The sequence below is a fragment of the Cryptomeria japonica genome, chromosome 6 (assembly GCF_030272615.1).
Source record: "Cryptomeria japonica chromosome 6, Sugi_1.0, whole genome shotgun sequence".
NCBI lineage: Eukaryota > Viridiplantae > Streptophyta > Pinopsida > Cupressales > Cupressaceae > Cryptomeria > Cryptomeria japonica.
In genome coordinates, this window is record NC_081410.1 from 135,710,274 (window position 1) to 135,736,998 (window position 26,725).

Genomic DNA, 26,725 nt, shown 5'->3' on the forward strand with positions numbered 1-26,725 from the left:
CCATCTCCCTTATCACTTATCCTCCAAATCCATTTATCCTCATCCATCTCCATCCATAAATTTCCTCAAAAAAAAATTAAAAAAAAAAAAAAAAAAAATTGAAAAAAAAAAGAAATGAGAAAAATCCGTCCAATGGTGAAAACTTGGCAAACAGACACCTTGGACAAGTACCATGATGAAAACCCGACAAACATGCATCATGTGTAATTGTCTCCATCTTTTTGTTCTCCACACTTAGGGGCAAGTTCTTTTAGCCATATATCCATCACCTCCTCCATCTCATCTACTTACCATACCCATCATATCCTATCCTTTCGCTTCCTCCCTCCTCCTTTAGATCTTCATAAAAAGAAAAGGCCACCATGTATACATGCTTTGGACACCTCTTGGCCTCCATTTCCCCATCACACTTTTCCTCCATTTGCCTTCCTATCCACCGTCCTTCCTCCCACCCATGTAATCCTTTGCATACCTTCATAGTCCTTATCTACCCATCATCATCTTATCTTCCATCCACTTCCCTTGACTTCCTATCCTCCTATTAGTCATCCTATCATATCACTCCTAATGCCTCATCACGAATGACATATCCTAAGAAGGACATCTTATCCCTTTGTGACATAGTCCCCGTAGACCATATCACACCCATCATCCATTCATCAATCCACCCATCCACCAATCCTTATCTCTCAGTTCCTCCATCCCTTCATCCATAACTTGATCCTCTCCTAATCCTCATCTACCTCCATCCCTTTGTCCCTCATCCTTTCACCTCTCAACCACATCCATAATGCTTCCATCTCCAAAGCCTTTTCATCGTATCCTCTATTTCCCAATCCTTCCCACCATATCATTCTCTCACCTCTTATGTCCCTTGTCATTGTTATATAGCTCTAGGCTACCTCCATGCAATCCAATATCATCCATCCGCTCCTCACAATCCACCATTGTATGCGAATCCTATCCATCTCATTCAACTATCCAACATCACACACCAATCAAATCATCCATTCACATCCTAGGTATTGTTCCCAACCTTGTTGCAAGCCTTGGTCACAATCTAGTCATCATCATCGGGATGCATCCTTCCTAATCGTTGTGTTGTTTCAAGATATATCATTCTCAAATCAACAACACTTTATCCACCATCAATCCAATCATGGTGTTGTTTTGGGATATATCGTTCTCACATCAACATCTAATCAATCGTCAATCTCTCATGGCTTTTCATTTTGACTAGGGCAACATCATGTCTGTCCTTGGATCCTCATCCATCATCCATAGCTCTTGTACATCTTGTAAATAGTGTCGATCATGTGTTTCCATCTAGGTCCACTTGTGCATATGTGTCCTTAAGTCTCATTCTTTGTGTCAATCGACCATGTGTCGTCAAGATCATATCCCATCAGCTGGTTCTTCAACAATCATCCTTGAGCATCTTTGTCATCGTGATTGTATCAGGTACCTTTTGTTGTCTAGTCTTGTTAATCCCTTATCCAATCATTAGTCTGCATAGGATGCATTCTTCATCTAGTCAGACAACATTGAATCTCGTTCATCAATTATCCTTTTGGCAAACGATATTTGAGACACTCAAGTTGGCTTTGATTTGGGTCTTTGTTTATATTTATTTGAGCTTCGTTGTTTTGTCTCCTCACGGTTGCCACAACCTTTATACAATGGTGTGCTATGATTGATGAAACTTGGGGCATGGTCTTGGTTTCTTTTTGCTTGCATGTGTTTTCTTGATGTGTCCCTTGTTGTACCCTGACGAGGTCTCGACATGTTACACTGGGGTATATCTTCTGCTTGTGATTTTTCTAGCATCATTTCTCACAAAGTTCTCTACAACTTTGCGTTGATAGACTTTCCTTTTTGTGTTAAGTCCATGCATTGGTTATGAAATCACCTTGGTTACTCATACCTTGGTGCATCATATACAATGCTAAATCAAAATAAGTGCTCGCTGCATGCTAACCTGTTTCCAAGGGTGCTCATGCTCCATGATCATTTGGTACATATCATTTGTTGCATTTGCATTCACTCCTCTATTCCTTCATCTGCTTGTGGTATTTTCTCGCTCCCTATTCTTCGAGTCAATGGTGTCTTATTATCTTCGTATTGACTCTATTCTAGTGCCACCACAAAAAGGGGCAAGATGTAGACACCTAAATTTGAATAACTTAATTAATTGAATTTAGCTATCCCGAGTGCTTTTAATTAAATAATTACATATTATTTAATTAATTAGTGTTCCCTCATTCTAGCTAATTAATTTTATTAATTACACTATAGTCCCTTTTTAATTAATTATTTGATAATCATAAATCATTTAATTAATTAAATCCACCCCCTTTCTTCTATTAAATACATCAAATGCATACTTTGACTATTTAATTTAACTTTTGTCCTTTTCTTCGTTTTTCATTACATAGAATTAATTAAATTAATTAATTCCATTTCCCCACATGTCTCTTAACTCTCACCCTCATCTAACTTTTCTTCTAAATCTAACCTCCTTGGCTAACCATAGGTTTTAGTCAACCTTATCCTTTTGCCCTCACCATATGTGTGCACATTCCAAAATATCCTAAATTTCCTAGAATTTGGGAAAATTTCCTAAAATTTTGGGAAATATCTCAAATATCCTAATATGTGAGAATATCTCCGTATTTGGAATAGAACTTTCTTATTTCAGTGTCTCTTTCCCAAATAGGCATGTGTTCTTAGGGACACATGTCATTCCTTCCCATGACACTTGCCCTTCTTAAGGACTCTTGTCATTTCCATCCATGACACTTGCCCTTCTCAAGGACAAGTGTCTCATTTTCATGCCTTCTCATCTCCCAACCTACCCTATTATTCCCTTCATTTTCCTTCATAATTGATCCACTTTCATTTTCGTACTATCATAATGCCAAATTGTTCACTCATCCTTTGCACATCCATATCCATTTAGCATCCATTTAACATCCATTTTGCATCTCATTTAACATAATCCTCATCTTGCATCAACTATCATGGAGCGAAATCGAGCATCTGCAATATAGCGAGCACACATTAAATCAAAAGACAATCAAATCAAGGGCTTAAAGAGAGTTTGCATTTCTTTTGTTTACCATTTGCATTCGAAATTTCCTTTTAGCGACTTTATCATGAGTGTGGTTGATTTTTATGCCTATTTAGATGTTTAGTTTGGCATATTAACTTTCTTCATCTTGCACTCACAATTTTCTGCATACACATTGAATACTTAAATACTAAGATATAGCATAATTTCACACAAATGTGTGTGAAATTGGTTCATAATGATTAATATGAAAGGAAACTAATCTTAAAATTCGAATTAAAAAATAAAATTTGAGATTCATTGTCACACATCATGTAATTAATTATTTTACGTTAGAAAGAAATTTTTAAATCCATGCGTACTCAAAAACTGAATTATTTTGAAGGACAAATTATACTAATCACATGTAAATAGAAATTAGAATTTAAAAGAATGGTCCATATACCATTTTAAAGTTTGTGTCTGATTTTTTTTAATTTCAGTACTGGCGGTTTCGAGCTTGGCTTGTAGAGCTTACGACAGATCGCTAAATTTTGGAGACAAGTATTTTACAGAGGAAGATTCATTTTAATCTTGTAGCTGCATTTTTTCACTTGATGAAACTGTTGAGAGCAAATATAAGAGCCAAGTGTTTTACATGGAAGCACATGATTAAAGAATTATAACATCAAACCTGCTTTTATTGAAATCTAACCGTAGGATATTGCTCACATACGGGGCTAGTCTGCCCAACTTCGAGAGTTGCAGAGGTGCAGGTTAAAAATGAAGTTAAAAGAATTGGAGGGATATTTGGGCAGTCTTCAACAGTTTTCTAATCCAAAGGTACTTTACTAATGCACATTTTTCAAATTTTCTTAGTTTCTTCATCACGGCTTTGGTAGTCTTTTCGAAGGGTTGAGGACAACACTGAAGAATATTACATTGTTTCGACTTACAACTCTAAACTTATATAAACATTCAAAAATCGATTGATGTGAACTCATAGCTGTGTTGATCTCACTCCACTCTTGCTTTGACATAATGATTCCATCAAATTTGTTTCGAGCATAAACCCTAAAGAATAAAATTCTGGTAGCTCTTGAAGGTTGATATATGACATTGCAACCAACAAATCGGAGCGCACTAAGACTTTTCTCGCAAATCAAGTCCATATCAAAATAAAGAATTACTTGTGAGAGGTCTCGTGAATTTTTTAAAATTATTTTGAAATTTAGTAAATTTTCTTTTTTCTTGGGGGCCTAATCTTGAGCTTAGACGGGACACTCACGGGTATTGCTTTTGTGAAAGTGACCCAGGATTTGTACCGGGCCTCATCTGGTGCGGTAAGCCATGCCGCATCCAATGTGATAGATACAGTATTTTTACCCAGCCTTAAACACTTTATAATGCCTGTAGGGGTTAAACCTGCGTCTCCTCGTTCAAAGCCCCTTTACTTATCAGTTGAGCTTATCCGGTTGACTAAGAGAATGTGGGATTACAAGTCGTAGTTATGTATGTATTTCCTAGACATTTGATTGATTGATATATAGGTGTGGATTACAGTCTAAGGTTCAAACCATGCAAATTGTACAAAATTCATATATAACTATTTTCAGAATGTGTGAATTGATTGCGTTTTTAGTATATGGTCAATTGCCGAAACTGTGATTTGTGATATCCAGGCTTTTTAACTTTCCGTGTAGTTTTCTAAATTAAGTAAAATAGGCTTGGGTGCAAGCGATCCAGCACACAGCTGCATAAGCATGGAGGGGAATTCAGCCGGGTCACTGTACTGATTAGTGTCTTGCCTTGTCATTTATCATCAATTTTTCTTTCTTTGTGCTTGAAAATTGGACAACTTTGTCACTGTAGTTTATCTTCCTAGGACGATCAGTACTCTGCATAAGGTACAGGGGCAGCAACCTGTGCTGGAGTGTGGTAATCATTCCCCCCACCATTTCTCCTACTCCTCTAGTTCATGAAATGATCAAAAGACCACATATCTCTCAAATCAGGAGTCAAAGTAGTATACTCTAGATATGCTTGCCGTGCTATATCTTTAATAAAGTTGTTCAGCATTAAAAACCGAAGGGCACGGTCAAACATGTTCAAAATATCTTCAAAACCCGATACCATATTAAAATAATTATATGCTAGCCAAAGAATTGAATCAAACAAATAAATCAGCTGTCAAAATCAGTGGTTGGCATCTTTCAAATTTCTGTAATCATCTCTGACATCTCTATTTTGTAAACAACCTCAACATCTTTTGGCTTTGATACCACTGAAAGTTGCCAACCATTGATTTTGACAGCTGATTTGTTTGTTTGATTCAATTCTTTGGCCAGCATATAATTATTTTGGTGTGGTATCGGGGTTTGAAACAGATTTTGAGGATAACTTGCGTGTTATTGACTTTTTTGAATGTTGCACAGAAGAGAATACAAATAGAAAACTAAATTAATTTTGAAAATTGAAAATTAGAACTCTGATTTTTATTACAGCAGTGCAATATAACAAGAATAACTCATTATTTCCACTTAGAGAACAAATTTGCATACCAGGTGTCTTGAGCCTGCCTGGTTGAGCCTCCTTATTTGACTGAAATTCAATACATGCTGATGTGGGAGCTCCAGAGTGTGGAATTAGCTCCAAAAGATTTTATTGACTTTGACATGAATTACCAAAAACATTTGGGGAAGAACTAAGCAGACCTAGATGGAAATCTGATTTCTTGCCAGGTGTAGCCCTCCAGGAATGAAATATTTCCCTGTATTATTGAATATGCTGATCACAAATGACCTTATTTCTCCAAAATAACTACCAATCTATTATTCTTTATTGCCAACAATGAAGATCAATGCAAATTGCAAGCTGAAAACCCTTGTATTTATTTTTTGTGAAATCCAGGCAAGGGAGGATGGCACGACTGTGCTAGAAAGGGTACGGCTTGCTGGAATGGTGGACAAACTTGCTGGAATTTATGTATAATCTGCTTAGATCAGGAAATTCGAACATTGGATATGCTGCAAACATCAAATTGCTCCTGAATTTGGCCCCCAATGCCCTGATTAGAGCTTCCCTTGTAGATCAAAATGCTGTATGGTGAGAGGGGCTATGTCCTATCACCTAAAATTGGAGGTTTTTGTCCCCAATTCTGCTCCTAGACCTCTGCCAAATCGTTGCAGACCTGCTAAAGGAAGAAAAAAAACCAAATAACAACAATGCAATGCCAAGATGATTGTCAAATTCATTTTTTATTTCAGCTTTAACCCTAATTTCGAATTAGGGTTTCATTTCCCCTTTTATTAATAAAATAACTTTTTTTTAGATATGCCTCATGAAAATCAAACCACAAGGGGCCTCCATCCTTAATTTAATTTGGCCCCTTCATTATTATAATAATATTTACTAAAACGCCTAGGTAAGAGGGCCAATGAATTATTATAATTTATTTTCCCATAAAGTGATTATAATATCACTTTATTATTATTTTATTAAGTCCAAACTTAGGGAATATTAAAATATTTCCTTATTTATTAACAAAATGAGAACCGGGACTTAAATTGGAATTCTGTCTGAAGTGCTATGATCACTGTTGACGACTGAACCCTTGTAGGCTGATTGACAATTCCTCCTAAAAAATAGGAACTCACCCTAAAAAATAGGAACCTCGCTCAAAGTTCCAGAAACTATTTGAGAGGCTCTTGCTCAACGTCGTGGTCCCTTGGGTGGTCAACCTATTAACTGTCAATTCTCCCTAAAAAATAGGAGACCTCCCTAAATAGTAGGAACTGCCGTCTGAAAGCTCAAAATGGCTTATAGAGCCCCCACAAAGCTCTATACTCGTTAGAATGAGTCTCCTAACCATCTGGTTGACCTACGGGAACTCGAGTGAAAGGTCAACCTTCTTCTCATCTCTTGTCGCCTAGAAAGGGAGCATTACAATTTGCCATCAATTTAAATTTATAAGGATAAAAATACAAGGGGTAGCAACCATTGGTTGTGTTGTGTTTGCAAAATTGATTATCATAGGAGCTATAATACACTTGTACACCATTTATTAAGTGAGAGTGGACTTGGGTTGTGATGATGTATTGTTGGAACACTGGTATGCAATAGCAAAGTTGGTGGGGGAGCACAAAGAAAAGCCTAACTTACCGGGTTCCTATGTTTTGGTTCTTGTGCCCATACTGAGAGCATTCGGGTTTGGGTTCTTGCTGGAGAGCATTCGGGTTCTTGATGGGGAGTGCCCGAGAGCATCCTGGGAGCACCCTAGATGCTCCAGGTTCCCTGTGGGTATGCGCCTGCATGCCCACAGGGAATCCAGGTCGTCCAGGATGCTCCCAGGTGCTCCCGGATGTTCCCACGCTATACCCATCTAGTGAGTTAGTGGTAAGACATATCTCAAAGCAAGGAATATTTAATGCCATTGTCAGATTTTTAATCAATAAATGTGCTTCTCTTATACAATCAGACATCCATAAATATTCATATCAATCAGTCAACTTAATCATCAAGCTCTTACCATTTCTTGAATATTGCTGTTCCTTTTTTTCCAAAATTCAGATTTGTGCATACTAATTTCATCTTGGTTATTGTCTCCACCATTCTTCTTTTAATACACTAATTGTGTATTTGGTATACTGGATCTCTTACCATTCAGATATTCGATTCTCAATTCTACTGTCAAAACTCAGAGTGCATATTTTAGTTGTCAAATTGCTGTCAATCTATTTGCCATAAAATCTCTTCTTGATATTATGTTGTAGAATTTATGTTGGTCATTTTTTGTCTCCTCTGTGATTAATAGCTCAACAAGTCCTCCAAGCTTCATCCAAAACACTAATTTGGTCTAGTAGCTCACCCTAGAGTTCCACAACCAACAATAACAAAAAATGCATTTCACCTCCAACTTATGTTGTACTTGTAAATGACAAGCATGTTCAAGCAATTCCCGAGATAACAAACAACCACTATTTCTATCCCTTCAACCTATTGTACTTGTAAATGTCTTCCCACTAAATACATCTGATAGTATGAAGTATCATACTAACAAATTTACTTACAATTTTGTATAATTTTTAATTTTTTTGTATGTATATGTATGTGTATATATGTAAAATACAGCCGTACCCAAAGGTACCATGCCCAAGGAAAAAATTTTCTGCACAGGTGTACCCTTCTCACATAGCCATATTCGATCCCGTACCAGAATTGACAACTTAGGAAAAAGCTACCAGAATTACTTAGAAATGTCCATCACACCATTGCCATCTATTAACGAGCATTCTAGTATGTTAGCTGAAGAGAGTTATGTAGATGGAAGAGGAAGGCGAGTTAGCTATTGCTGATATAGTTATACATATACTTATAGTACTTGAAAAACTAGTTTTGAAAAGATATATAACAATATAATAGTATAAGAATTACTTTTCAAATTTTCAAATGAAACTATAGGAAATTAGGAAAATTATAAAATAACAAAATTTGAAATACTAAATCTAAATACGAAGATTTCTTGAATGTTAATTGCTAAATAAAATTTGACAAATGAATTTGTCAAATTAGAGATTTCTATTATATTGAAAATATGGATATCTGATGTCATATGAGATATCGCAAAGTCTATAAAGATGATTACATGATTTATCATTACAATGAGTAGCAAATACTAATAGCAATAGCATTACAAAAGACTGTTTTCCCTACGGGTGTGAGTGTGTGTTTAGTTCATTGTAGATAACCAGAATATGACAATATACACAGATGCAGACAAATAGATGAACTCAATAATGCATTTTCATTGATAATATGTGCCAGTTCATCAGATAACATCAAGTCTGTACTATCGTATCACAAACTGGAAACAAGGACGACTATATAGGTGTCGGCACGGTTACCCGGTGCCAATTGCCGACAACCGTCAGTTAACCACCGACCTTTAACACGCAAATTAACACATACGTAATTACCCGACAACATCATCCTTCCCAAAAAGAAGGGTCGCCTCCGGACGACATACGAACACAATGGGAATGATGTAACATATACAACAAAAGAAACTCAAGACGGAGGGGGTACAGAGGGCATCCCTGATGAAGAAGGGCCCGTTAGTATGGCTGCCATTTGCTCCCGCAGCTAGTACACCTGATGTGTACGGTGGCGAAGATCCCTCTCGGCGACCAATTGTCGCTCCCTCGACCGCTTCACCATATGGACAGCCTCCATAAGCTCCTTCTCTTTCCCGTCAAGCTCGTCTAGGGCAGAAGTGAATCGGGTCTCCAACAATGCTCGCTCACCTGTGGCAGCTGCCAACTCCGCCTTCACCCGAGCCAACTCCGCCTTCACCCGAGCCAACTCCTCCTCCAGGTTACTGGCCCTAGCTCGCTGCTAGGCAAGTTCCAACTCAAGAGGTGGAACACAGGTGGCCAGCTCCGCTTGAGCTGCTAGGGCGGCCACTCGCACCATCTCCGCACTGTGCTGAGTCTATCTGAGATGATAATATCTCGAATAGACTGCTCCACTCTCCTAAGTAGGCACTGCATCCCACTCTCTCTAGCCACCCTCGAGCGCTGCCACTCCTCCAATATCACAGGGAGCTCAACCTCAGGCCAACCCCTGTCCTCAAAACATCGCCCAAACGCCTCGACACAGCCCCCTGTGGCAAATGCAAGCAAACCCTCTAATGCTGGCGGGTTGAGAGTTCGCTCTTGCGTTGAAGTCACCCACCACTGAGCACATGCCTCAACCTCGGCTAAAAAATGGCCCATCCCACTGGGCTGGCTCTCCACAGGTTCCTGTTGACGTGTATTTTGTACACTATCAAACACAGAATAAAATACCCAAGGGTACCTTATCCTCTCTTGAATAAAGCCTCCGAATGCTGAAGATGTCGCGAAAAGGTTCAATCGGGATGACTTCAAGGTTCTTGTATGTAGGGTCTTTACGTGTGGATAATCTCTCTGTGGTATGATGTGATTTGTTGGAATCACAAGGGGACTTACACTTGATGATTGAACGTCTGATCTGCTTTGAATATTGCTGGAACACAGGCTCTTACTAGCTTTGATTTGGAAAAAAAAAAGGAAAAAAGATGAGGGCAAGGAAAGAATCTAATCCTAATACTAAGGAATGTAGGAGCAATGATTGATCTTTGATGAAATTCTAATTAAGTCTTGTTTTGACATCCCAGGACCATCTCCACAAGGTTAGTGCGATCTTCGAAGGAAAGCTTTATGATGTTCAAATCATCACTGCAGGCATAGACACCATCAGGTTGATGCATATCAATGAAGAAGCAACAATTGAAGTTAAGCTTAAGCTAAATGATTCCAGTTGACTACACAAGGCAAGTCTGCAATCAACAAACTGCTAGTAGTATGGATATACGAATTCCACCATCAATCAAGCACATTTCTTCCACTCATCTAATAACATGAAATCAAATACGAGAAGTATAGAGACCACGCAAATTGTCGAATCGACCCATAAATTTCACCATTTCTTCAATGAAGTTACAAGTCTTTTACAACAACATCTTGGCAACAATCTTTGCGTTCTCTCTCTACTCTACTCTAATTGCTATTCTATCAACTAGCTAATCACCTTCTAACTACTCTCTATCTGTCTTCTAACTGCTTCCAACTATTCCCTTTACAAAATGAAGAGCCGGGGCTTATATAGTGCCCCCAATACAATTCGATGGCTAAGATCAATTTGAGATCAATGGCCAAGATTCAATAATGAAAACCCTAATTAGGGTTTGTTACAACCATTACATAACATTTAATGCTCGACCAATGAAATAATTGTATTGCTTGGACACATGTCCTCTCTGGAAAATTCCACCAATGGATAGCCGGGGTAGGTACATTGAAGTTTGTGCTACCTTCTATGAGTTAGGTACATTGAATCTGGACATGCTGAGGTGGACCAATCCGACTGGAGAAGTGATGACTAGGATGCCACCTGGTCTGACACTTGTAACTTGGTAGATATTCAACTTGATGTTGTTGAGAAGCTAGCTTTAATTAACTCTTCTGGAACTATCTGCTCCTTCAACGAACCCTTTGCTCCGACTTCTTTTGTCTCTGATGTGCAGGATGATTGATGTACCTCGCCTTGGAATGCTGGATTGGAAGAGGTCGCCCTTGTTGATGTTTGATCGAAAAAAGCCATCCTTGTCGATGCTAGACTGGACGAGGTCGCCCTTGTCCTTGCTTGATCTTCTTGGAGGAGACCGTCCTTGATCTGGCTTGATTTTACAACTCCGGGATCTCCATTTGATGCCTACACAAAATATTAAAGTTAGTCTTTTGAGCATCAAACCTCAAAGCATGAAATTTAAGACCTTTCAACGGTAAAACTTAAGATATTAATTTGAAAAAAGTCATGATAAATCAAGAACTACACATTTTCAAATTAATAATGAATGGAATTTGGATCTTCAAGACTTAGACTTTACAAAATTGCAATGGGATCATAATAAGTCTTGAATAAGAACTTCAAAAAATGATTCTTCATACCTTCCCTTTGAGTATTTAAGTACAAAACCTTGAAAAATGAAGGAAGAGGACCGGATTTTGTTGGGCAAGATTTATAGTCCTTCCTTGGATGAAGTACACCTCCTCTAGTTTGAAAAAGAATAAACTCCACTAGCCTCTTCAAAAATCTGGAAATTCGCCTTCAAATGTCTTCAAAAAATCTGGAAATTATCCTCCAATCTAGCAAGAAATTCGCCTCTCCAATAGCCTTCAAGATGAATTTCACCCTCCTTAGTCTCCACACTTTCGCACTTTAGAAGGGATGAATGAATGATTTGAACTTGAAACAATGCCCCCTCTATTATATAGAGCGCTCACCTTCTTTCCTCCAAGAGGCCGACCTAGCAAATAAGCCTTAAAATAAAATATAAAAAACACTAAGAAGAAGGCCGACTTGATAAATAAAGACAAAATAATGCCTTGAGCGCTCAACTTTTAATTTTTTATTTCACAAAAATTAATTTTAAATGCCGTTATAATAGAAATTCAATTTGAGGCCCAAAATTAATTTATTAAATGCCAATTTAATTAATTTATTCAAATATTCCAAAGTTAGCAATTTGGCATCTAATGCGATTTAGAGGATATTAACGCCCAAATATGGTAAAAAATAATGAATGCCATTAACTTCGCTCTGGTCCCTTGGAGAGGGACAGGAGCACTTTTTCATTTTTAGGCTAGGATTCTCAATTTTTTGAAGTCAAACCTTTGTTCACCATGCTTTAGAAGATCTTTCCCATCTCACACAACTTTGCCTTAGCATAATCTCCGAGGGAATTTGTTGTTTCATAAAAAGCGCCTTGGTCCTTCAGTGAGGGACAGGAGCACTTTTGAGTCCATTGCATGAATTCTTGATCATATCAACTTCAAATTATCCTCCAGGCATAGAATATCACATTTCACTCCATCTTGAGCCTTGGTAATGAAAATATCATTTCAAAATGCAAGGTAAATGGTCATATTTGGAAATTGCGCCCTGGTCCCTTGGTGAGGGACAAGAGCACTTTTGCCAGTTGTCGTCAAAATTTGCAACTCTAGCATCTCAAAATGTAAGGTAAATGGGCATATTTGGAAATTTCGCCTTGGTCCCTTGGAGAGGGATAGGAGCACTTTTGCCAATTGTCATCAAAATTTGCAACTCTTGCATCTCGATTCCACCTCGAAGCATTTTAAACATCTTTTCAACCCTGTGCCTTGGCCTAGATTTGTCCAAAATTGGCGAGAAAGGCTAGATAACATGTTTTTCGCCCTGGTCCCTTGGAGAGGGACACGAGCACTTTTGCAATTTCAAGCCTATCCGTTCTTTGCTAGCTTTCCAAATTATCTTCAATGGGTTAATCATGTCTTCTTCCATTCATTTCAATCACAAACTTGCCTTGGCTTTGCAAGAAATTTGCACTTTTTAGAAAATCGCTCTGGACCCTTGGAGAGGGACAGGAGCACTTTTTTACATCTTGGTGTATTTCTTTGTCTTTTAAACCCTCAATCGCGTCTAAGGCATAAAACATCATTGCTCCTTCCTATCCAAGTCAGGGTTTGCCTCAAAATCTTAAACAAAGAGGAGAATTTTGAAAAGATGCCATGGTCCTTCAGTGAGGGACAAGAGCGCTTTTTGTCATTTGGGTTGATTTCCTCCTTTGTGGACCACTTAAATTATATTCAATGGATAAATCATGTTTTCTTTGGTCTCTTCAAATCAGAAAATTGTCTTGATGTTGCAAGAACAGTGCAAATTTGAAAATCAAGCTCCGGTCCTTTAGTGAGGGATAGGAGCACTTTTTGCCCTCTAAGCCAAAATGTCTCACTTTTCACCTCGAAATTCCTTTGCTAGGGAAGATTTCATCTTACTTCACGCTATGAATAAAAGTTAATGTCCAAAAGAGGTCTAAAATTGTGCATATAAAGAAAATCGCTCTGGTCCTTCAGTGAGGGACCGGAGCACTTTTGACCTTTTAGGCGAAAACTTCATCATTTCTTTGTTTTCAATCAAGTCTGGATGCTCTATCATGTTCATTTCGCCGTCCACCATGCCTTTGATGTTTCAATTTGACCAAACAAGGCCAGGAATGGCTCAAATAAGTCTTTTCGCCCTGGTCCCTTGGTGAGGGACAGGAGCGCTTTTGCCTTGGTCCTCCTGAGAGGGACAGGAGCGCTTTTCGCTCTGGATCCTTAGTGAAGGACAGGAGCGCCTTTTGACTTTTTGAACTCTCTATCAGGATAATTTTTATGGAATACAACATTTAAGTATAAGAACTTTAAGTTATATTCCATATATACTTTCAGGATGTTTGAGAGTGGTTTCAGACCTCCAAGAGTTATATTGCAAAATCTAGTTTTTTGAGGTTTTTCAGTTTCTAGACTTAGCCAAATTTTAGGATCAGGACATTCCAGACTTAGCGAAATTTCAGGATCCAGACATCATAGCCTTAGCCAAATTTCAGGATCAGGACATTCCAGACTTAGCCAAATTTCAGGATCAGGACATTCCAGACTTAGCCAAATTTCAGGATCAGGACATTCCTCAAGCAGGACTTGCTATCCATGATCTCCCCGACAGCACTCAAAAATGCAAAGGCCAACTGACAAAACCCTAAAAGACCTAGAAAACAAACCCTAAAAAGCAAAAAACATGGGTCCCCATTTGCAATGGGGCGATGTGTGAAAACGTCACAACAGGTCCCCAATCTGCAGATCTAGCTGATGGGCCTCCTCTCCCAACCCCTCTATCTCATGCAGTGTCATGGTGTTCTCCTACTGGGGAGAAGAACTATCCCTCTCCAAGTCCACAACAGCCTTCGGAGGTGGTCGTGGGGATACAAGCGGTGGTCCCACTAGTGTGAGGGGGGGAGCTGCATAGCGACCCAACCATGTATCCATAGAGGCGTCATCCTTTGCCATGTCCGCACCTCCCTCCAAGGTCTGTACTGCTGGTTCCACGGAGGAGGGCGTACTCCCTACAACCCTCTGTGCTGGCATCTGTGCGGGAACCTGTGCTGGTGGAGGATACAATTGTCCAAAATCCGGCACAAGGACTGCTGGGACGACACCAACTGTCATCTCTGTATGCGAGAGTGGCGTCACCTGGCCATCCACACTCAAAAACGTCGGTGTAAAGAGGATGTGGCCTGTCTTGGCTCCCTCTGGGGTCTTGACCCTACCAGATAGAGGCCCCCGAGTTCCTCTAGGTATATGTACAAAAGTCACCGTGCTGTCAGTACTCTCCCCCATACGAGGGCTCTCCTGCACCTCTCTCCGACTTGTAAGTCGTAACGCATCATCTCCGCCATCGTTCCTCAATGAACCATCATCAGACTCCCCACTGCTACTATCAACCTCTTCTGCGGTCTCTGCCTCACTCTCAGAAATGGTCACCTGGACTGGTCTCCTTCGCTTCTTACTAGATTGTGCATCTCCACCACCTGTGGAGGTGTCAAGGTCGATCCAATAAAAAATGGAGGGCTGCAAGGGGTCAATGCTACTGCTCGGTTTCCATACCCATCGTTCCGGAGCCACCTGTGTGCGTACTGCATCTAAGAAGAGACCGATGGCGTGGAAGGGCATGTAGAACATCTTGTGCTTCAGAGTCAAAAATTCATTGATTCTATCTGAAAGCACCGTCGCCCAGTTATACACTGTGCCGTTCTGCAATCCATCCATCAAGGCGATCATAGGTACCACCATGTCGGATGCATTGCTAGCTCTCGTGAGGCGGCTCTTCATTACATCGAGCAAACACTACCACCCTCTTGGTACGATGAAAGATTTCTTCAAACCCCTACCCTTCGGTGCAGTTATCTTCCCCTATTCGGCTGCTGACAAATCACTGCGGCATATCCGCAGTAGGAGCTGCGTCTTCCTCTCGGCTGACATTTTTGTGGCACTCCTGTCCACCTCCTTGCCCTCGTCTGGAATACCAAACATCCGAGCGAAAGCGTTTGGTGTGAAGGAAATGACAATATCTGTGTCTTGGTATTTGAATGCTGATACTGCTTGGCTTCCATACCCACCGTTCTGGAGCCACTTGTGTGCGTATTGCATCTAAGAAGAGAACGATGGCGTGGAAGGGCATGTAGAACGCCTTGTGCTTCAGAGTCAAAAATTCATTGATTCTATTTGAAAGCACCATCGCCCAGTTATACACCATGCTGTTCCGCAATCCATCCACCAAGGCGATCATAGGTATCGCCGTGTCGGATGCCCTGCTGGCTCCCGTGAGGCGGCTCTTCATTACATCGAGTAAACACTGCCACCCTCCTGGTACGAAGAAAGATTTCTTCAAACCCCTACCCTTCGGTGCAGTTATCCTCGCCCATTCGGCTGTTGACAAATCACTGCGGCATATCCGCGGCAGGAGCCGCGTCTTCCTCTCGGCTGACATTTTCATGGCACTCCTGTCCACCTCCTTGCCCTTGTCTAGAATACCAAACACCTGAGCGAAAGCGTTTGGTGCAAAGGAAACGACAATATCCGTGTCTTGGTATTTGAATGCCGATACTGCTCGGCTTCCAAACCCACCGTTCTGGAGCCATCTCTGTGCGTATTGCATCTAAGAAGAGACCAATGGCGTGGAAGGGCATGTAGAACGCCTTGTGGTTCAGAGTAAAAAATTCATTGATTCTATTTGAAAGCACCGTCGCCCAGTTATACACCGCGCCGTTCCACAATCCATCCATCAAGGCGATCATAGGTATCGCTGTGTCAGATGCCCTGCTGGCTCCCGTGAGGCGGCTCTTCATTACATCGAGCAAACACTGCCACCCTCCTGGTACGATGAAAGATTTCTTCAAACCCCTACCCTTCGGTGTAGTTATCCTCCTCCATTCGGTTGCTGACAAATCACTGCGGCATATCTGCGGTAGGAGCTGCGTCTTCCTCTCGGCTGACATTTTCGTGGCACTCCCGTCCACCTCCTTGCCCTCGTCTGGAATACCAAACACCCGAGCGAAAGTGTCTGGTGCAAAGGAAACGACAATATTTGTGTCTTGGTATTTGAATGCCGATACTGCTCGGCTTCCATACCCACCGTTCTGGAGCCACCTGTGTGCGTACTGCATCTAAGAAGAGAACGATGGCGTGGAAGGGCATGTAGAACGCCTTGTGCTTCAGAGTCAAAAATTCATTGATTCTATTTGAAAGCACCGTCGCCTAATTATACACCGTGCCATTCCGCAATCCATCCATCAAGGTGATCATAGGTACCGCCGTGTCGGATGCCTTGCTGGCTCCCGTGAGGCGACTCTTCATTACATTGCGCAAACACTGCAACCCTCCTGGTACGATGAAAGATTTCTTCAAACCCCTACCCTTCGGTGCAGTTATCCTCCCCCATTCGGCTGCTAACAAATCACTGCGGCATATACGCGGTAGGAGCTGCGTCTTCCTCTCGACTGACATTTTCGTGGCACTCCTGTCCACCTCCTTGCCCTCGTTTGGAATACCAAACATCTAAGCGAAAGAGTCTGGTGCGAAGGAAACGACAATATCTGTGTCTTGGTATTTGTATGCCGATACTGCTTGGCTTCCATACCCACCGTTTTGGAGCCACCTGTGTGCGTATTGCATCTAAGAAGAGATCGATGGCGTGGAAGGGCATGTAGAACGCCTTGTGCTTCAAAGTAAAAAATTCATTGATTCTATTTGAAAGCATCGTCGCCCAATTATACACCGTGCCGTTCCGCAATCCATCCATCAAGGCAATCATAGGTACCGCTGTGTCGAATGCCCTGCTGGCTCCCGTGAGGCAGCTCTCCATTACATCGAGCAAACACTGCGACCCTCTTGGTACGATGAAAGATTTCTTCAAACCCCTACCCTTCGGTGCAGTTATCTTCCCCCATTCGGCTTCTAACAAATCACTGCGGCATATCCGCGGTAGGAGCTGCATCTTCCTCTCGACTGACATTTTTGTGGCACTCCTGTCCACCTCCTTGCCCTCGTTTGGAATACCAAACACCCGAGAGAAAGTGTCTAGTGCGAAGGAAACGACAATATCTGTGTCTTGGTATTTGAATGCCGATACTGCTCGGCTTCCATACCCACCGTTCTGGAGCCACCTGCATCTAAGAAGAGATCGATGGCGTGGAAGGGCATGTAGAACGCCTTGTGCTTTAGAGTAAAAAATTCATTGATTCTATCTGAAAGCACTGTCGCCTAGTTATACACCGTGCCGTTCCGCAATCCATCCATCAAGGCGATCATAGGTACCGCCGTGTCGGATGCCCTGCTGGCTCCTGTGAGGCGACTCTTCATTACATCGAGTAAACACTGCCACCCTCTGGGTACGAAGAAAGATTTCTTCAAACCCCTACCCTTCGATGCAGTTATCCTCCCCCATTCGGCTGTTGACAAATCTCTGCGGCATATCTGCAGTAGGAGCTGCGTCTTCCTCTCGGCTGACATTTTTCATGGCACTCCTGTCCACCTCCTTGCCCTCGTCTGGAATACCAAACACCTGAGCGAAAGCGTCTGGTGCGAAGGAAACGACAATATTCGTGTCTTGGTATTTGAATGCCGATATTGCTCGACTTCCATACCCACCGTTCTGGAGCCACCTGTGTGTGTACTGCATCTAAGAAGAGATCGATGGCGTGGAAGGGCATGTAGAACGCCTTGTGCTTCAGAGTCAAAAATTCATTGATTCTATCTGAAAGCACCGTCGCCCAGTTATATACCGTGCCGTTTCGCAATCCATCCATCAAGGCGATCATAGGTATCGCCGTGTCGGATGCTTTGCTAGCTCTCGTGAGGCGGCTCTTCATTACATCAAGCAAACACTGCCACCCTCCTGGTACGATGAAAGATTTCTTCAAACCCCTACCCTTCAGTGCAGTTATCCTCCCCCACTCGGCTGCTGACAAATCATTGTGGCATATCCGCGGTAGGAGCTGCGTCTTCCTCTTGATTGACATTTTCGTGGCACTTCTGTCCACCTCCTTGCCCTCGTCTGGAATACCAAACACCCGAGCGAAAGCGTCTGGTGCAAAGGAAACGACAATATCTGTGTCTTGGTATTTGAATGCTGATACTCGCAGCTCTGCATTATAGGTTTTAATTAACATGCGGAGGTATGGCTCGAAGTTGCGTACGGCAAAAACAGGCATTTGTATAGCCCAATTCACGCGTGCCCTGCACAATGATGTCTTCAGCGCAGTGTCATCTGGGGTTTGTGCTTCCACCCACCATGTCCGGCACACACTTCCGCTCAAACCTTCGAATGTAACTGTTTCTGTTGTAATTTTTGTTGGCATTTCTTTCTTTCCTTCATCTGGTTGCACCACCTTTTTCGCTTTGCCGACATTGCTCGAATCCGGCATTCTGCTCCTTCCAGACGGTTGTCCCAATGAGTTCTCGAATTGCTGTAACTACTTCCTCCAATCTAACTTCTTCAGTTTCCTGCTCCCCAACTCCATCGATGAATTTGTACCTTGCTTGCACACTTATATCCTTTTCAGAATTCGTACCCTATCTCAACTTCTTTGGCCTTGGCTTTGTACGCAATCTTAAACAGTTAATTATTCCACACACTCTAATCTCAATGCCTTCCTTGGCCGTACGGATTTCACCTTCTGCTCGTACGGATTTCATTTCATGATGTGCTGAATTTGATTTACTACTGTACGGAATTCATATTTCATAATGTGCAGATTTCTTTTCTCCATTGTATGTATGAAATGCTCTTGTCTATGTGTGCCGTACTGATTTGTACGGATTTTCCCCCAACATGCCGTACGGATTAATAGTACGGACTTATCTTGTAACACAACCTTTTTTTTCCAATATAATGGCTTTTCTGTACGGTCGCACGGATTTTTCGTTTTTTTTTTTTTTCAAATTTTAACTTACTCATTCGGTGGGGTCCTTCGAATGCCTTTCGTGATACAATTTTAGTTTCGACCCGTTTACGACGTCTAGCACCTCCTTCCCGTCAAGCATCCACAATTTAATTGCTCCGTTTGCACTGACCTCGCGCACCTTGAAGGGACCTAGCCATCGTGCTTTAAATTTACCAGGTTTGATTTTGTTTCGCCCGTTGAATTTCAACACTAATTGCCTCGGAGTAAATCTCATTCGCCTAAGATGCTTGTCATGCCAAACCTTCCGTCTTTGCTGGGCTACCTCTGTGGCCCATTGTGCCATCATTCGCCGTTCGTCCAACTTGTTCAAGGCGTACATCCTCTCCCTTAGGCTTTCCATGTCAACCAGCCGATTCTCGATGGCAATCCGAAGACTCGGCACCATGAACTCCATCGGCACCACAACTTCTTGTTCGTACATCAACTGAAAAGGGGTCTGGCCGGTGGTCACTTTATACGTTGTCTGGTAGGTCCAGAGTACCGATGGTATTGTTCCTCCCAATCATCTTTTTCGACCCCACATGACTTATAAATGACAAACACTTTTTTTATTGGTTGCCTTGGCTTGCCTGTTCGCTCGAGGGTAATAGGGCTTGACAGGGAGTGGAAAATTTGAAACTCCGTGGTTAGTAGCCGGATGATGTGGTTTATGAAGTGGCCCCCCCCGATCGCTCGTCAGCTGGATAGGAATTCCATATTGGGTGATGATCTGTTCATAGATAAACTTTGCCGTGCTGATTGCTGAGTTGTCTGGAAGAGCTCGTGCCTCGACCCACTTTGTTAAGTACTTTGTCGCCGCCATGATGTACTTGCATCAGTGCTCTCAACTTGGCTTCAGGGGTCCAATGAAATCCAACCCCCATCATTCGAATAGCTCCTGTGCGTGCGATGGGTTGAGTGGCATGAAATCCCTCTTAAGTGGCCTTCTGGCCCGTTGGCACGTATCACAACTAATCACCCATTCTTGGGCATCGTTATAGAGTGTTGGCCACCAAAGTCTTGCCGACAACACTTTCCTGGCAGTTGTATACGACCCCATATGTCCACCTGCTGGCCCTTCGTGTGCTTGCCTCAAGACGCCCTGAACCTCTTCTTCTACAACACAACGCCGTAGGACATGGTCAGGTCCCATTTTATACAAGAGGCCATTGATTTATTGAAACGTCCTGCTGCGGAGCACCAGCTTCCTTCTTTCTCTTGGTGGCATCTCCTTTGGAAACTGTGATGTTGAAAGGTACTCCCCCACGTTGGTGTACCAAGCAGGCAAGACAACAATTCGAAATAGATTAGCATTTGGAAAGTCTTCGTTGACTCCCTCGGCCGGCTCGTTAGACTTGATCCTTGACAATTGATCAGTGTTCACATGGCTTTTCTCGGGTCGGACAATGATATTGAATGTAAACTCTTGCAGGAGGAGTAACCATCGGCTGATCCGTCCTTGGACGATCGGCTTGTTGACCAAGCACATCAACGCCTGGTGGTCCACATAAAATGTAAATGGTGTTTCCAAAAGATAGTGCTGGAATTTATGGACCGAATACACTATCCCTAGGGCTTCTCTTTCTGTGGTGCTGTAGTTTTTTTCGGCCTTTGACAACAATCGACTCACAAAGTAAATTGGGTGGTCCAGTCCGTGGTCCCCAACTTGTGCCAGTGTGGCTCCGATTGCAAAGTTGGACGCGTCCACGTGGACATGGAACTCCTTGTCCCAGTTCGGGTACGTAAGAATTGGTGCACCCACCAGTCGCGTCTTTAGTTCTTGAAACACTTCTTTCTGTGCAGTTCCCCATGCGTATGGTTCTCCTCTTCGTGTCAGTTAGTCCAGTGGGTACGACACTCGAGCGAAGCTCTTGATGAATCTCCTATAGTACCCGATGTGTCCGAGAAAGGACTTCACTCTAGTGACGTCCGCTGGTGCCTCCATTTCCACGATCACCCGAACCTTGTCCGGGTCAGTTTTCAGTCCAGCCTTGCATACGATGTGTCCCAGTAACTTCCCTTGGGGGACCATGAATCCGCACTTTTTGGGATTTAGTGCCAGTCGCGCCCTCCTGCATCTTTCCATGCATTCCCCGAGAGCCGCTAAATGTGCATCCTGTGTGCTGTAAATTGACCAGTCGTCTAAGAAAGCCTTGAAGTTGCCCACCGACATTTTGTCAAAGATGTGGAGGATTATTCTTTGAAAGGTTGCTGGCGCATTGCATAGGCCAAAGGGCATTCTGTTATATGCATAGATGCCATCTTCTGTCATGTCCCCTTTCTAGAGTGGACATCAGAGACAGAAGAGTTGGCCTATCATTGGAGTCTCGTAGGCTAGTAGAGGTTGATTGGGACTCATTCAGTGCATATAGTGACTGGATTTTGGCTTTACAGGCAGTTTGAGGGCCATTTGGAGCAGTTCCTTGATTTTAGGGAGATTCCCTATTTTTTAGGAGGTTGTGGCAGTTCCCATATTGGAGGTTCCACGGGACCATGTCATGGTTTCAGTTTCAGGAAGTTTGGGTGTGTTTCCTAGTTTCTAGGAGCATCCCTAGATTTTAGAGATGGGACTGCTAGTTAGTTCAACTTTTCCGGCATCGGTCACAGATAGGTGACAAAGTTATATTCATGATTGTTTGGTCATTTTGGGCTATTATTGGATATCTGGAGATATTTTAATATATTTAAATATTTCCTAAGTTTGCGATTAAATAAATTAAAATAAGGCTATGTATTTAGTCATTTCGGAGTAATAAGGGATTTTTGGCTTCATCTGAGTTGATATGCCTATGTGTTATAGCTCGTTGGAAAGGTCTTGAACTTTGCTACACGATTCTCACCTTCCGGAGTCTTTTTGGATGCCTAAAGCTATTTATTTGCAATTTAGTGTTATTTTCCAATAGTTGACGCCATAATTAGAAAATAACACTCTTTTCATAATGTGCCAACTTTACTCCCTTTTAGGCTTTGGCTTGGAAAGGAAAGGAGATATAAGGAAATGAAGACCAAATTGTTCATTATCTTTTTACACAATCAAACTTATTTTTGCGAATTAGCTCTGAGTGGGCGATTCTTCATCTGGGACGCAAACCCCAAGATCTGGACTGGCTGGGACGTAGCCCTTAGCAGTTATTGGCATTGGATTCTTCAGGTAGAGTGCATTGTTGACAGAGATTGAGTACACCATTCTTCATTGTGGATTCAGGTTGCAGAGTAAGGGTTTCAGCATGGCAGATTGATTCTTCAGCTTGGGCGTGATCCTTGCAGCCTTAGGGCCGCCATTTGCAGCAGGTACATCCCACGTGGAATGTAAGGAATGCATGTATTCAGCCTTAGAGGTATTCTTGATTTATGATCACTATTCACCTTTCAGTTTGGCATCATTGTTGGATGTAAGTTCCTTGGATCTGCATTGGAATTATTATTTGGTTTTACAAATCAGCAATCTGTCTGGTACAGCTTGTAGCAATTCTGAATTTGGCTGTATGTTCTTATTTATTTTCAGTCTCCTTCATGTTTATTGTTCATTATTCATTACTTGTTTGAAAACTATCAAAAAACACTAAAAGAAACAAACCTTCTGCAACTTCTGTCTATTCTCTAAAACCATCAAAGGAATCTCAGGAAAATATAGTTTATTAATTTAAAAACTACAGCAGATCAACAAGGGGATGCATCAGGGATCTTTCATCTTCCACCACGAAGGTTGTCTTCAACTTATCCTCCTCTGCGATGGATATCTGGTTATAACCAAAAAATCCATCCATAAAGGAGTATATTTCGTGCCCGACCACTTCCTCCAGAATGGTGTCAATGAATGGTATAGGCAACGGGTCCTTGATAGTGACTGCATTGAGGCACCTGAAGTCGACACAAATTCTGATCTGGTTGGCCTCTTTCTTCAGGGATAGCACTATCGGGGATACCCATTCGCTGGTTTGCACTTTAAAAATGATCCCCGCTTCGAGCATACGCTCAATCTCGTCATTTACCCTTGCCGCATAATTCTTGTTCATCCTGTACGACCTTTTTCGTCCAAGTATGACTCCCGGTACCAAAGGAATCCGTTGTACACATAGTTCTGGTGGTACGCCCTTCAAGTCTTTATAGGTCCATGCAAACATGTCCTTATATTCCATGAAAATTTTAAATGTGACAACTTTTAATACAGGGTTCCAATCATCACCTATCAGAATATTCTTAGGCGCAGCTTCTTCACTGAGGTTCGTGGCTTTTATGGAAGGCTCCTCATACCGAATGGGTTTTGCCATGTCGAACTCATGTGCCAGTGCTTCATTTACGGGTGCATCTCCTTTGGTGTACTCTCTGTACGCTGGCGGGAACCTGTTCTCCTTTGGCTCCTCTATCTAGAGCATGTTACACTGGAACAACTCATAATCCTCCATCTGCCAATGGAAGAGTCTATTCAATGAGCATATGTCGTCCTCTGAGCAACCGTCCAGTTCAAACACTCTTTCATTATTTGGTTCCATCTTGTCTCTGCCTTTGTAGGAATCCCACTCCCATCTGTTTGAGTCTTTTGAATCAGAGTCTGATGCGAGCTCCTCGGTGACGGCCTGGTGCATGAGGTCAATGACGTACTTCCGTCCATCTTTCTCCATGGAGAGGGTGTTCTTCTTCCAATTGTGATTCACCTTTGCTTTGACCAACCACCCTCTCCCTAAGATGGCGTCGTAGCCCTTCTTCTTAAGTGGGATCACCACAAAATCCAGGACAAATGATTGTGTTCCGATCGTCACTTGTTGTGCCATAAGTGTTCCTAGGGGTTTTATCCCATGTTGGTCCGCGCCAAGCAAGTTAAAAGTTGGTGGCCATAGTGTCGGTTTGCCAAGCTTCTTCCAGGTTTCTTCAGGAAGGACATTTACCCCAGACCCGCCATCTACAATGGTGTCCGTTAGGATGGTCTCGAGTATGCCCATTTCTACGACTGCTGGATGCCGAACGTTGTTCAATGTCAGGATCAAGGGGTTTGTTGCCGACCCGCCAGAGACATCCGTACCCTGGGTTATCCGACTCTGCGCAGTTATTTGTACTGAACGCAAGAGTGCCGTACGTAGTTGAGGCATTGTTTCCAGAAGGTCCTTCACTTTTACGGGTACTTCTATCTGCAACATTTGCTTCAGAATATTTTCCTCTGCCTCCGAGCGGGAGGTACTTGCCGCCTCGTAGGTGTCCCTCTGTTGTGCCATCATCTCTTTCTCTACTTGGGCTTTCGCCTCCAGTGTTCGTTGTTTCTCCGTACGTTGTTCAGGCTAGGTGGCTTTTTTCGTCTTCGACCTTGTGAGAGCCAACAACTGCTCCTCCGTCCCCGTTCCCTCGATGTTTAGTAGGTTGACCTCGGATTTTGGGTAGTTTCCATCGTCACGATCTCCTGATCCACACCACTTACACAACTTTTGTGGGGTTTCTTCCGTTGTGCAGTCTCTGGCGAAGTACTCCCACTCGTTGTAGGCCCTACACTGGATCCTTGGTCACCCTTTTGCGTCATACTGGATCCGGCTCCGGTTGTTATTGTTATTATTGTTATTGCTTTTTCCTCCTTGCCGGTTGTTTCGGTATCCGCCAGATGATGCATTGTTATTGGTGGGCTGGTGCATACCCGCTATTGCGGACGCTGACGGTTGCTCTTGTGTAAAGAGGATCTGTTGATTCCTCGTCTTCATATTATAAGGGCATTCCTTCGTCGAATGTCCCATTATTTGACAAATGTCACAGCAGGCCTTCTTCGGGCAAGAACCTTTTGTGTGCTCGTCAGTTCTGCATTCAGTACACAATAAATCGCCTTCCTTGGTTTTGCTCGTGCTCCCCTTCATTGTTTTAAACTCTTTCATCATTCGCTTCATGTCTTTCTGGAGCGCCTGGACCTTCTTGTTGGATTCCCTGTCGCTGTTGCTTTCTTCCGAGGAGTCATTTTCGTCGGACGAGGATTTGTCCTTCTTCTTTTTTGACGTTTTATGTTCACTCTCTAGGTCCATCGCCCTGTTGTACGCATCGCTGTATGATGTGGGCGGTACAATCTTCATTTTTTTCCGAAGGGAAGGCCTCAATCCTTCCACAATCCATCTCTTCTTCAGCCCGTCTGCTGGCTGGCTATCCATCTTCCTCAACAGTTCTTTCAGCCTTTGGCCATATGCACGGACCGTCTCCTTTTGCCTTGTTTTGTACTGTAGATTTCGGCCACAATTTCATTATCGTCTCGTAGTAGCCGAAACTTTGCTTGAAATTCTTTTTGTAAGTTTGCCCATGTAGTCACCTTTTGTTTATCTATGTCGAAGTACTAATCAATGGCTACTTCCCTCAGTGTGGCCGGAAATTGCAGCACCCACTCAGCCTGGTCCACCACCCCATTGGTGGACCAGATGGTCTCACATGTATGACAATGCCGTATGGGGTCTTCCTTTCCGTCCCCCACGAACTTTGGCAATTTCTGTTTGTTTGCCATCACACTTCTTGGTTGCGCTATGCCTGTACCTCCCGAACCCGACCCTCCAGAGGTTGGTGCGTTGGTTCCTACTACGTGACTCTGACTTTTAGGATTGGATGCTGCCAAGCCAAACAGATTGCTTCTCGTATCGTGCCCCTGTGTCCCTCTGACACCTTCGGCTGCATCGGTATCCCCGACCTCTCTGTTCTTGGTTTCGGTCCCCTTCTCCCTTGTCGTCTCGTTTCCCCTAAATGGTGTGTACGGATCGACCGCACTCCCGTTATCGATCTCCTCCAATGTGAGGGACAAATTCCCCAACCGTTTTCTGGTGGTTTCGATTAGCACCGAATCTTGGCCCTCGCCAGAACCATTGCTGCCATTTTCGCCGCTTCCTTCCTCGGCAATCCTCTTGAATCTTCTTCTTCGTTCTGCTTGTTGCTCTAGAATTAATGCTCATTGGGCAGCTTCAAAGGCCCCTACGTATTCCTTTTTGTTTTTGTCCTTATTTAGCAGATTGGGCATTAATTCTAAATTTTCCTTATGAAATAGAACAAGACATCATATTAAAAAGAACACTTTAATTAATTCATCCCTCGTATACAATGTATGTCACTGACATACTCATTATAATGGGGGTGTTCTTGTTTATTCTCCTTCGCCTGTACACAGTTCGGGGATTATTTACCCCTCGCTCGGTTTCACTGCACTCCTCGTCTTGGCGCTCGTAAAACTCTCGTAGGATTTGCTGTCGTCGGTTCTCCCGATAGGTGTCTTCCCTGCGGTTTGAAGAGCCAAAAATGCTTGTGCTAGAAGGTTGGGCAAGTTGCTCATCAAACGATTTACCGCCGGGCTT

General features: G+C 42.6%; 1 protein-coding gene across 2 annotated transcripts in view; it reads left to right on the forward strand.

Annotated features, from left to right (window-relative positions):
- The first annotated feature begins 3,499 nt into the window (after positions 1-3,499).
- LOC131044226 (uncharacterized) overlaps positions 3,500-26,725 on the forward strand; it is a 145,249-nt gene continuing 122,023 nt past the window's right edge. Inside the window, exon 1 of one of the 2 annotated variants that reach the window (XM_057977511.2) lies at positions 3,500-3,892. Coding sequence is in view for 1 of the 2 variants with exons in the window: in XM_057977510.2 (XP_057833493.1) it covers positions 3,833-3,892 (60 nt within the window). In the remaining variant the exon portion in view is untranslated. The remainder of the gene's footprint in view (positions 3,893-26,725) is intronic. The other variant, XM_057977510.2, reaches the window with a different exon arrangement.